The 12,426-nt window shown below is 38.9% G+C and overlaps 1 protein-coding gene across 2 annotated transcripts; it reads left to right on the top strand.

Annotated features, from left to right (window-relative positions):
* The first annotated feature begins 3,665 nt into the window (after positions 1-3,665).
* nrg4.L (neuregulin 4 L homeolog) lies at positions 3,666-12,426 on the top strand. 2 transcript variants are annotated; one of them, XM_018252854.2, is made up of 5 exons: positions 3,666-3,838; positions 8,017-8,084; positions 11,320-11,413; positions 11,822-11,971; positions 12,106-12,426. In XM_018252854.2, the coding sequence occupies exons 2-5, from the start codon at positions 8,075-8,077 to the stop codon at positions 12,149-12,151; spliced, it is 300 nt and encodes a 99-aa protein (XP_018108343.1). In that variant the 5' UTR covers positions 3,666-3,838; positions 8,017-8,074; the 3' UTR covers positions 12,152-12,426. The 2 variants fall into 2 exon arrangements, with proteins under 2 accessions (XP_018108343.1, XP_041442575.1); XM_041586641.1 differs by lacking the exon at positions 3,666-3,838 and adding an exon at positions 5,873-6,099.

Raw genomic sequence — 12,426 nt, 5'->3', positions numbered from 1 at the left:
AGGTCGAATTCTATTGTTTCTCCCTGTATATCTGACAATTCAGCTCTACACGTGTGTATTGAAACAAATGATCTGCTATAACTGATACAGTTCTCTTGGCATTCTTGGTGCTGCACTTTTCCTCTGGGGCTGCCACTGATATACAGTATAGCCGTGTGGGGTGTTCTATTGTTCTAATTGTTTTGCATCACTGGGAGAAATGAAGATCTGCGGAAGTTCTTGAAAAATCATAATCCTGTCTGATGATAAAACTCCTGACATCCTCCAGTGTGTTCTGCACACCTACCCACTAACTGAACTCCTTCCCCTGCTGCTAGGGTTGCCACCTGGCCGGTATTTTACTGGCCTGGCCGGTAAAAATGATGGTTGATTCCAATGTTATTAATAGGTAAAAAAGATAAATATCTAGGAAGGCGGTATTTTTTTACAGAAAAGTTGGCAACCCTACCTGCTGCTCATTTCAGTTCTACAGCAGTGCAACAATAGTACCTAATAAGTGCCTTTTATTACATATGGGAAATGTATACAAGGGCCAAGTGAACAGAAGTTTTCTTGTTAGTTTTCCTTTGTCCTTCGAGACTTCCAGTATTTTTGTGCAAACAAGTAGTTATATGTGGGCTGGCACGAAACCCACAGGTTTACCCACGGTTCAGGTAGGTTTGGGCTGATTTCCGCAGAAGATTGTCGGGTAGGGTTGCCACCTGTCCGGTTTTGACCCGGACAGCCCTGTATTGGAAGAGCTGCCCGGTTTTCCAAATAAGGAAAGCTGGGCAGGATTTCCCATGATTGGCCAATCGCTGCGTCATAGTCCTGTCCCTCGATGTCATGGACTGCCCATCAATGTCACGGCCCGCCCCCTGCCCGATCTCCACCAGGGGAAAAGGTGGCAACCCTATTGTCGGGTCGCAGGCGGCTTTGGTTGAGCTCTTCCTGCTTTCCCCACATGCGACCTAACACTGCAACAGCACCCACTCTCTGTTGTGATGTTATTATTTGTATTAATATGAAACAGTTTTACTCTTTTTTTTTTTTTTACTTTTATCCAAACTGTGCTTTACTGCTGATGATAATAATAACTGGCTTGCAACAGCCAACAGTTTTATATAATTTTCAACATCTTCCCAACTCCTCTGGGAAATGTGCCATATTTTATAATAATAGTGTCTTGTCCTAGGCAGGATTTAATGAGATCCATCTGAAAAAAAAAATCATACCTGCTTACATTTTTAGCATAACTAATATAGATCAAAAGTAATTTCTTGTAATTAGGTTACCTTAGCTACAAAATTGTTCCAAAGGTAGGATGGAAAGGAAGACAATTTCAATAACAATATTTGGGTAATGGGAGCAAACACTGATGATTGTTCCCAAGAGGTAAAGGTGATGGTCAAATGCTGTTTGCAGTACATGCAGGATGTTGCATTCCTGCATAAACTGTGAGACCAAAACCTTTGGCAGTAAATGTAAAATCCTTTAAAAAAAAAAAAAAATGAAAGAAAGCTATGAATAAAAGTTATTAGCCTTGAAGAAGCTTAATTCTCCCCTCCAGAAAAGCATCACAGTGTACCCCTCTATACAGCCCTATTTTCCGTACCTATGCAAATAAAGTAAAGTAACATAGGAAGGTTGTTGGGTACCATATTACTTAATGTTCTCTTGCAAGCAAGTGCTCACACTGAGCATACACAGTTGACACAAACACAGGCATTGCAACAACATTGTAAAATAGGACACACAAAGAAGCAGTACAGCAATCAATTGACAGAATTTAAATGGTGCAGCACAGCAAGAATTATATAGTGTTCGACCTGTCAGGGGATAAACTGTTCTCTTTTCTAAGCAGAGCAACATCAGAAGACTCCGAAGATGGTACTGTTGTAAACATATCTAATACCACAAAACGAGAGAAAAATAATGTAAAGTGCTTTGTAGAGCATTGTGAACATTTTTTTATATTCATTCGTTTTAAGGGTTTTCATTTATTTTAATGAAAACTGGGAAACAAACATTGTGTAGTTATGGCTAAACTCGTGTCAGATGTGTTTATATACTTAGAAAATAAAAAAATATGTGTATTGTGGGCTGGAGTTGTTGACTTGGGGGCTAAGCTTTAGGAAGGCAAGATCTCTGCTATTAAAGGAGAATTCAACACTGGATTAAAAAAACCCATACCCCCCACCCTAGGTAGACCCCCTCCCTCCTCCCCCCATGCTAACTGCCCCCCTCGGGGAAATGCCCCATACTTTATATTTACCCCTCTGCGCAGGTACTTCCAGCAGAGTCGCATGCATCCATCTTCCGGCTCCTCGGTAAGCTGACTGGGAGATCGGTATTTTCAGTGCATGCCCAGTTGGAGCAATTTGCCGTTTTTCGACAACTGCGCATGCGAAGAAATTGACGGAGATTGCCGATCTCCCAGTCAGCTTACCGATGAGCCGGAAGATGGATGTGGGCAACTCTGCTGGAAGAATCTGCGCCAAGGGGTAAGTATGGAGAATGGGGCATTTCCCCGGGGGGGGGGCAGTTAGCCTGGGGGAGGAGGGTGGTGGGTCTACCTGGGGTGGGGGGTATGGGTTTTTTTTAATCCAGGGTTGAATTCTCCTTTAAGAATGCACTGAATCATGGATTTGGTTGTGGATTCGGGCAAATCCAAGCATTTTTAAGATGGATTTTCCAAATTCAATAGCCTGGACAAACCAAATCCTAACCCTATATACCTGAAAAATTTGTACACACGTCAATTTTTGAGCATGTTTCTCATTTATTAGTCATTTCCAACAGCAAACTCGTAATTTTTAGGTTTGGATAGCGTTCCGGATTTGCCTGGAACCAGAAAACAAGATTTGGAATTCAAAGGAATCACAAATAATTGGGTTTGGTGCATCCCAAAGAAGAAAAGATATACTGAAAATATTATTATTATTGTATATGATGAAGCATTTTAATGAAACACAGAAATCTGTGTAAATGTGGAATTTAGTGAAATGATACAGCACTTGAAAGAATGTTAAGTGTTTGGTGTATGCAGTGCAAACTGACTTTCTCTTAAGCTGCCTAGTTCCTTGCCTTGAAAAGAATGCAAGGCATCACCATGAAACTGGATAAACTGCCTGATGTAACCATTCCTTTTCCTTACAGCATCACAAATGTTTTTCTTTATGTATTTGCTCTTATCTATTGCTATTAATCTGCTGACCATGAAAAGCAATTGTAAGTGATTTCATGAGCAGTTCAGAAAAAAAAATCCCTTTTAGCAATCTGGATAAGTAAACACTACTTCTGAGCAAACACCTATCGGAGTTTGCTTTTGGTGTAGTCATATAATCTTTTCAGATTCTTAAAAAACTACAATAGTGTACCCCCCGATTTTTCATCACCTTTTCACCAAAAAAAGCAGTTAATGGTAAGCTTTGGGCTTCTAGGTTTAATTCCAGCCATATGAATTCCCTGTGTTTGTATTTCCTTCAGTTACTCCAGTTTCCTCCCACTTAGACTGTAAGCTCTGCTGGGGTAAGACAGATGTAAATTATGTATAATTTATGTGGAATATGTTGGTGCTATATAAATAAAGAATATACAAGGGAAGAGAGGAAAGAAGGATGAACTGAAGAAAAAGAAGGAGAGATTCCCAGAGATATGGTTGAAACTTCAAGAGGAATTGGAGGAAATAAGGGAATAAGTTACAAGTAGAAAAAGGAATATGAGTGACAGCCCAGAAGAGGAGGAGCATTAATGCAATGCAGGAAATTCCCTAAGCAAGTTATGACTGCATGTTGTTTCGCACAAGCACACGGCTCAGCAGCATCAAGCATTCGGTACTACTCTAAATATATGCCAGGTAAGCCCAGTCTTTTGGTGTCTGCTTTGTTAAAAAGTTTTGTATATCTGTTTGTGCCTATCTATAAATCTAATAACTGTTCAAGAAAAGAATACATTTACATTGTAGTCATAAAAAAATCCATATAAAGTGTATAGTGCATGTATATATGTAAAATGACAGCATAATAATAAAGGCTTAATAAAAATTTAAACATCTCTGATATAAACATAAATTGCACAGTTTGATTAAGTGCATCTAGAATTTTAGATAAGAATCATTGTCTATATAGACTTCACAGTGAAGTGTTGGAAAATGCAACCTGAATCTAAAAAATACTTATTCTCATCTATCCATAATACTGCCTTGCTGATTCTAACTCTCAGAAGTGAAAGTGTGTTAGTACCCCCAACATTCCCCCAGCCCTTGCCAAGAAAAATGGTTGCTACGAGTTGCCATCTGCAACATGTAAAATAGGATATGTATGAAAGCCCCATACAACATGGTTTATTGGAAAAATATATTCTATTACAATTCATACTGCATTCGACTTTCTATCTAAATGAACTGCTATTTTGCTGGCAGCCCTGTGTAGTATATATATTATGGAAGAATAATAATTTCCTTGCTACAGCTATGCAGTGAAGATATTAACCTGTACTCTATAAAGCCCATATCCCAGCAATAACTGCAGCAGTGGCTTGGGGCTAAGGAGAACTCAGGGCAGCAATTTCATACTGTAAGCACAACCCACATACTGCATGGCTGAAAAACAGCCAGGGTTATGTACGTTGCACACTACATTCATTTCAAAGCAGCAATAAAGCCTTGCTCATTACTAAGGAGCATTGCAGCTTGTGAATGTTGAGTCCAGTTTTTTAAAACAATGAGAAAGTATATACAGTGTAAAAACCACTAAAGCAAAACTTTGCCAGGTAAAAGTTGTTCAGGTTCTATAGAAGTCAATCAGAGCTGTGCTGTTCTTATTAGATCTTTTAATTATTTTCTGTTTGTACTTTTTTTATTCAGATCTTTTAATAATAACATTCACAGTTTTAGATAAAATGAGTTTATTTGTGGTTTCAAAAACCTCTAAAACCACTAAAATCTGACCTTTGATAAATAAGCCTCCATGTGTGATGCCTGGGAAAGTAGGATGGTAGTGCTGTGTTGTGCTAGTATTTTTCTGAAGCTGGTGCATTTTTTCCTAAAGTTAGCCATTATATTCACTGGGGATGCCTAAGATATTGTCACCCCCTAGTCGTGGTGATTTTCTTATCCTTTAAGGAATTAGTCAGGAAAAAGTGCATCAGAAAAGAAAAACACATATACAAAGCAGCATGTAGTATAACATTTTTTTTTAAAAGAGTAAGAATACATAAACTGCACAGTAAATATGTGCTCTGCATGCTAACTGTAAGTGATTGATTAGAGGGGGGGGTGTAGAACAAGGCAGTTTTTTGAATACGCAAGAATAAAGAGATTAATAGAACAAAAATAATACCTGTTAATTGCAGATGTTGCTGATTTAACACCCTAGATAACATATTAAACACTTTGAGACTAAGGGTAGAACTACACCGGCGAACGCTGCGTGTAGCGTCTTCATCCGACAGTCGTGTTGTGTCGGATGCACGCTTTGACAACGTTCGATATTCCTATTACCTTAGTTTGGGCGCATCCGACATGACGCCTGCGCTTCTTCGCTTCGGAACAGAAGGTATCGGATGTCAAAACACAAGTGTAGTTCTACCCTCACACACATCTTTTGTAACAGAAGGTCCATTGTTGATTTGAGGGGACAGGGGGCACAGACACATGCTTTTGTTCTCTAATCAAACAGAAATATTAGGAGCAGATTTGCATAAAAGGCAACTGCAGAACACATGTGCACCTGTGTGCCATCACTCTCATGTGTGCCGTACTAACTTGTGCTTCTATCTGATTAGATGTAAATCATTTACATAACAATTATTTACTGCAATGTACAAGCGGAACCTGAGACTATAAAAATCTACTATAATTTCTATAAGCTCTATTTTTTTGTAATTAAACAAGTTAAGATAGTTACGATAGTTGAGATCACTATCCTGACATCATACAAATGTAAACATTTGTCTGCTTCTGATTACATGTCTATGACAGCCTTGGTGTAAGGCAACATGAAACAACCAGATCATCCAATTCACATTTTTCAATGATAAGGGCTGCTATCAGTTGGGATACAGTCAGATTTTGAACCACTGGAATTTTTTAGGATCTGACTAACTGGACTCGGGCAGGTAGGTATTGAGCTAATTGCATGCTGCCACTGTTAATGGTGTTCAGTGTGTCCTCTCTGCCCCACCTGTGCCACCAATTGTTCTGGTTGGAGAAATTTGGAACTCCAAATGTGAGTGGATGGAACATGGAGATGGTAGAAGTGAGTAGAACACATCCCAAAAGAGATTGCTTATACTGTGCTTGGGTTTAAATGGGGAACGCTGTTAGGGGAACAGTAAGGATATGAAGGAAACAGATAGAAATTGGAATGGCTAATGGGATTGTAATGGGAAGTGTAAGAGAATGGAAAAGTAAAGTAGGGAAAAGGAAGAAGGGGTGAAGGATGAATTTAAACGTTAAAAAGTAGGTGGAAATGGAACATAGAGAAAGTGAAAGGAGGAGAAGAATAAAATGGGGCAGACTATTACTGGATTAGTACAGAAAAAGAAGTGGTGTAAAGGGAAAACAAGGCAGAAATAAGGGGATATGGTAGGAGGGAATGATGAAAAGTCAAAAAGCACATCACACAAATTGTTATAAGTAAATATTATAGCACAAGATGAACTGGGGAGTGAATTAAGGAAAAGAGTAAAAGGTGAAAACATTGGAGGACAATGGAAGTAAGAGGCATGAATGATCAGTTAAGGGCAACAGAAAGTGAAGAAGAGAAAGAGTAGTAAAAAAGTAGGAAGGAAAGAGAAAACGGACAAGGGTAGAGAGAATGGAAGATAAAATAAATGAAAGTGGTGGGAAAGAACATATGAAATAGGGCTGTAGGAGAAGGAGAGACAGGAGAAAATGGATAAGAGAGTGCATACCAGATGGTTAAAGGGGCAAAAATAGAGAAATTAGAGATTTGGCTTAGCATTAATGCTGCTGATCCTAATGGTGTCTGTGCTCCACCTCACAATAGTCGATTGTAGAAGTATCTGATAAGGATCCATTATCAAGTGTCATTGATAAAGGGCTAGGCCCAAAACATGTAGAGTGTTCTATCAATGCTTGAATTAAAATTTTCACTTGAAAATACAGCCGTTGTGCTGCATGGATCCTTATCAGATACTTCTACAATAAAGGGGCAAGAAGTAGAATGTCAAGGAGACAATGGAATAATATGAAAGAAAAAACAAAATTGGGATTTAAGAATGAGAAGTGGGAATAAAGGTGGCCATACACATTACAGTTACGATCCTTCACTATGACCATTGATATTTTCATTACAAACAACTGAATTCTCATATATAGGTAGAAACAATAGAATTTTACCTTTATCTTAATTCAGCAGTATCCCCTTGATGATTTTCGCGTGCCTTCAAAGGCGTCCAATCAAAATTTTCCATCTTGGCCGATCAACGAGACGACAGATATCTAAGTCTTTTGCCGTTATCAGTCGCCTCATCTTCCACCATACACACACCGAATATTGTTTTGTATTATAATATCTGTGCTTGTATGGCCACCTTTAGAAGAGAAAATGGTGGAATAAAATGAACAAAAGAGAACAGGAAGAGGGAAGAATAAAGAAAAGTGGAGCTTAAAGATATCATAGAATAAGAGAAGCTGAAAGGAAGAGTGAGTATTATACAGTATATTGGGTATTGTGGGTCTGTGCCCCAAGTCTTTTGTGTAATTGCAAAGCAGAATTGAAACACACTAGAAGAGAGGCAATATTGAAATAATGACAGACAGACTGAAAGGTAAGAGTTTAACTAATAAATCTGGTCTCATAAAGAATTTGAATGGTTATTATTTTGCTGTAATAAAAGCATCACTACATACTGTATACCTTTGTTGAACTCTTGAGACAGAATCTTACACAGTATTGGGTTGTTGCATTGTAGGTGCTCTCTTTTACTTTTAGGTACTTGTTCTTTGTTAAGAACAACCAAATGTAACTTAAATAACAGATATAGTAAAGTTCTTTGTTTTTTTCCCAGATTTTTTCTCTCCAGAAGATTGTCATCCTATCAAAGCCTAGATATCTGTCTGCATAATATGACAACAGGTATAATTGTTCTGAAACACGTACTTGACAGTGTAATATGTTTTGTTAGCACAAAAGACAAAAGCAAAGACCATTGCGAATGTTAGTGACCATGTTTGCATCCAGTGGGGTAACTAGATGTTACTGGGCCCCACAGCGACCTGCAGTCTCAGTGTCTGCTTTCTCTATAGTAATGCCATGGTTTGGATCCTTTTTGACCAATTACAGACCTCAATGCCTTCCTCGCAAAGTTTGCGACCAAATTACTTTTTTGCGAACATTTGGGGGCACATTTACTATGGGTCGAATTTCGAGGGTTAATTAACTTTCGATATTCGACCACTGAAGTTAAATCCTTCAACTTCGAATATCGAAGTCAAAAGATTTACCGCAATTTGTTCGATCGAACGATCTAAGGAAAAATCGATTCGAAGGATGTTAAATTGCTAGGAAAGCCTATGGGGACCTTCCCCATAGGCTAACATTGGTGCTCGGTAGGTTTTAGGTGGCCAAGTAGGTGGTCGAAGTTTTTTTTAAAGAGACTTCGACTATCGAATGGTCGAATAGTCGAACGATTTTTAGTTCGAATCGTTCAATTTGCAGTCGTAGTATTTTTCATTCTAATCCTTCACTCGAGCTAAGTAAATGTGCCCCCAGCAGTGTATGTAATAACGTTTCGCAATTGCAAAATGTATTAAGAAAATAAATTCAGTGCAGGTGTTAACACTAAACCTTTGCTTAGCGATAATGCGCTATAATATATTAGTCAGCAAATGATTTTACATTGCGAGCAGTGCTAAACATTTGTAAAGACACCATTTTAAATAAGAATTGTGACTTTTAATTACATTTCCCCTAATATATATCTGTTTTAGTAAATCAAATCAACTGGACTTGTATTTTATCTCTTGAGGTGACTGGCTTTCTCAATTAAGAATGACCTGTACAATAATCTTTCTATGGTTTAATACCCTGGAATCTTGCTTCAATCGGCATATTCTGTCTAGTGTAACCAGCATGGGGTCAGAGACCTCATGAAGGCAAAGTATTGATTGTATTAGTATGATTGTAGCTTTGAGGTGTTATTAAACCTTCCAGGGAAAGGTGCCAAAACAGCATTGTATGTGGTAGACAAAAGATCTTGCATCCCCCCCCTTGTTTTTTTCCGTTTTCGCATATATGGCTTCTTTAACACCTCTTTTGAACTAGTCATCAACTGGTCGCCCCAAATCTGGACCCGCGGGTCGCCCCAAATCTGGACACGCACCTGACTCTATCCCGGCCCAGTAGCACACACCCGACCTTAATCCGGTGTCCCGCTGTGATGTCATGGTAGGGGGCGGGCATAGCCAGTGGGAGGATATAAAAGAGCGCACAAAATCGGCGGTAAAAGGTTGCGGGCCGAGTGTGCGTAGGTTAAATTTCAGCCCTGAACCTGCCCAACCTGCTGGCTTTGGGCCCATCCGCACATCACTACTCCAAACGCATGTCCTTTTTCTTTTGGGTCTAGGTACACAGCAGAGTCCTGACCAGAGGAGCTGGCTCTCCTGTGCTGCACCATACGTTTGTGTAATGGATGTTTGGTTTCTCCCACACAAGTCAAAGCACTGCATACACAAGGTTACTCCTCTTATGCTTTGGTATTGGGTCTTTTGGGTAATCCAGTTGCTGCAGTGTTTATTAAAGATCTTTTGGACACCCCAGAGGCTCAGGCAAAAGAGTTCAAATATCTCAGAGGGGCCCTTGAAATGTGAAATGTGTGGGTATCCTGGGCCTTTGTTAAAACCAGTAAAAGGAGAAAGAACACCATCAAAACTACCAGTGAAGGTGGAAAGCAAGACAGACAAAAGAACTTGATCCTCCCATATATTACTGGGGTCTCAGAAAAACTTAATTTATGCAGTGCAGTGAGGAGTGCTTAGACTTGTATGTGGGAGAAACGAAACAACCTTTACACAAACATATGGCGCAGCATAGGAGAGCCAGCTCCTCTGGCCAGGACTCTCATATATGGCTTCTTTGACCCCTCTTTTGAACCAATCCTCGCCCCGTCCAGAATGTGAACTTCGTAGTCTTCAAACATGTGTCTTTTTTCCTTAAGCCTAGAACTCCACGACACGTCCCTGGAGCCGACACGTCCCTATGTGTCAAAACGCATGTGACGTGAGGGATGATCTAAAGAAAGAGGAAGTGAAGGAGAAATTGTAAGTAAGAACTACATTTATCCGACTGTCGGATGAAAACGCAGTGATGCGTTTTCGTTTTGTTGCATAGCGACGTGTCGGCTCCAGACGCGTTATGGAGTTCTAGGCTTAAGGAAAAAAGACACACGTTTGAAGACTGTGAAGTTCACATTCTGGATGGGGGGAGGAGTGGTTCAAAAGAGGGGTCAAAGAAGCCATATATGTGAAAATGGAAAAAGCAACTTTAAACAGAGGTGTTTGGGGGGGGTGCAAAATATGTTGTCTGCCACATACATCAATACTGTCTTGGAACCTCTCCCTGGATGATTTAATAACACCTAAAAGCTCCAATCATGCTAATACAATCAACCCCTAACTTCATGACATCCTTGCTGATTATGATAAACAGATTATGCTGATTGGAGCAACATTCCAGGTTATTTATTCCAGAAAGATCTTTTTACAAGTCATTCTGAATTGAGAAAGCCAGTCAGGTGACAGGTGAAATGTCTTCAAGAGAAAAAAAAATACACTAAGTCTGTTGATTTGACTTACTACTATAGATATACTATGGCCTGGTTGATGAGAACCTTCACAGACTTACTTGACACAACTTTTCATTTATCACAGAAACAGTGATAGTTTATTTTGATATGTAGCCTTACTGGAATAGCCAACTAGGGAAATGCTTACATTGTATATCCCTTCCTAAAACCAACCTTAACACAACCAATACATATTACTCATATGGCCATCCTCAGATATATAATTCACTTTGGATAGATTATCTATTACAATCATAGCTCTTGAGCAGGGAGAAGTACTGAGCAAGTCAGGGATTTATAACTAGTCAAAGTGATATTTCAATGACAATTATACATTCAGAGATTGTATTAGATCTACATTTGCTTTTGTTCCATAATCCTCATCGCCTTCAAAAGTCCACATGTATTCTTAATCATTGATGGGAATCGGCAATTGCTGGCACTTGTTCTACAAACTTAAAATTCCACCATACTTTGTGGCTTTAACAAAATTTGTATTTTGAAATGGTAATATTACCTGTATTTCAGGTCATGGAGAACCCTGTGATACTGATCAGAGTCTTTTCTGTCTGAATGGAGGTGTATGTTACATGGTACCTTCAGTTTCCAGTCCTTTCTGCAGGTATTTGCTAGTTCTTCATCTTAAGTTGTTGTGTAGAGAATGACCTGGATAAAAGACTGCCCTGGTCGTTTATGAAGTCGCAGGGTATTTTAAAGAACTACAATGATATGGTATCCATTATAAGAATGATAGAAGCCACAGCCACATGAGTTTTCTGAAAGTAAAAGATGACACCCTTTGAATCCCAAGAACCATTTGAATCCATTGTTTAGTATCTGCTGCTCCTCCCATTGAGCATTAACAAGTTTTTATTAAACCAGCTCTAACTCTAATATATCTATATATAGGCCCATCACGCATTTAAGTAAATATGTACATTTCCTGTGTAAAAAGTATAAAGGATATGAGAAAGATACCTTATATCTCTTAAGCAAAGTGTCAAAAATGTACCAAATGCTTATTTTACAGATGTATTGGAATATACACTGGTGTCCGCTGTGAAGCAATTTTACTGTCTAGTGAGAAAACTCAGCCCCAAAGTGATTCATTTATTCATTTATTTGTGTTGGCCATTTTCATGGGGCTCTTTTTCCTTGGTTTTATCTGCTGCCTTTGTCGGTAAGTTATTAACATGTTATTATTAACATGTATTTATATAGCGCCAACATATTGCGTAGCACTGTTAAGTTGAGCACTTCTTAACTTAAACTGATTTACTACATAGTAGAATTTACAGTCTTTGTTTTTCGTAGAAACTATAGGAGAAAACTGAATAATCAAAGTGGAGAGGAGCTGTAAACAAGACACCAATGGCTTCCAGGAAAGTTACAAAATATGTATAAGTACATGAAAGATGCAGCCTCGACCAAAAAAAACATCTAAATAGGACATCCTTTTCTAGGTGACTGAAGACAATCATGGGTGGATCGTTGAGCAGAGTTCTGTTAGAAAAAATGTTGCCTCACACTATGAATTGATCATTTTGTTGAAAAAATGTGTTCTTCCCTTTGGGAAAATGCCTGAAAACACTTGCTGTGCTTCTCAAAGAACTGTTGATTGTATAACAGACTGCT

The sequence above is a fragment of the Xenopus laevis genome, chromosome 3L (assembly GCF_017654675.1).
Source record: "Xenopus laevis strain J_2021 chromosome 3L, Xenopus_laevis_v10.1, whole genome shotgun sequence".
NCBI classification, from domain to species: domain Eukaryota; kingdom Metazoa; phylum Chordata; class Amphibia; order Anura; family Pipidae; genus Xenopus; species Xenopus laevis.
This window is presented reverse-complemented; position numbering and strand designations above follow the sequence as displayed.

Coding starts and splice junctions, on each gene's coding strand:
- nrg4.L (XM_018252854.2), top strand. Junction 11,414..11,821: donor GTTTCCAGTCCTTTCTGCAG/GTATTTGCTAGT, acceptor CTTATTTTACAG/ATGTATTGGAATATACACTG. Junction 11,972..12,105: donor TTTATCTGCTGCCTTTGTCG/GTAAGTTATTAA, acceptor TGTTTTTCGTAG/AAACTATAGGAGAAAACTGA.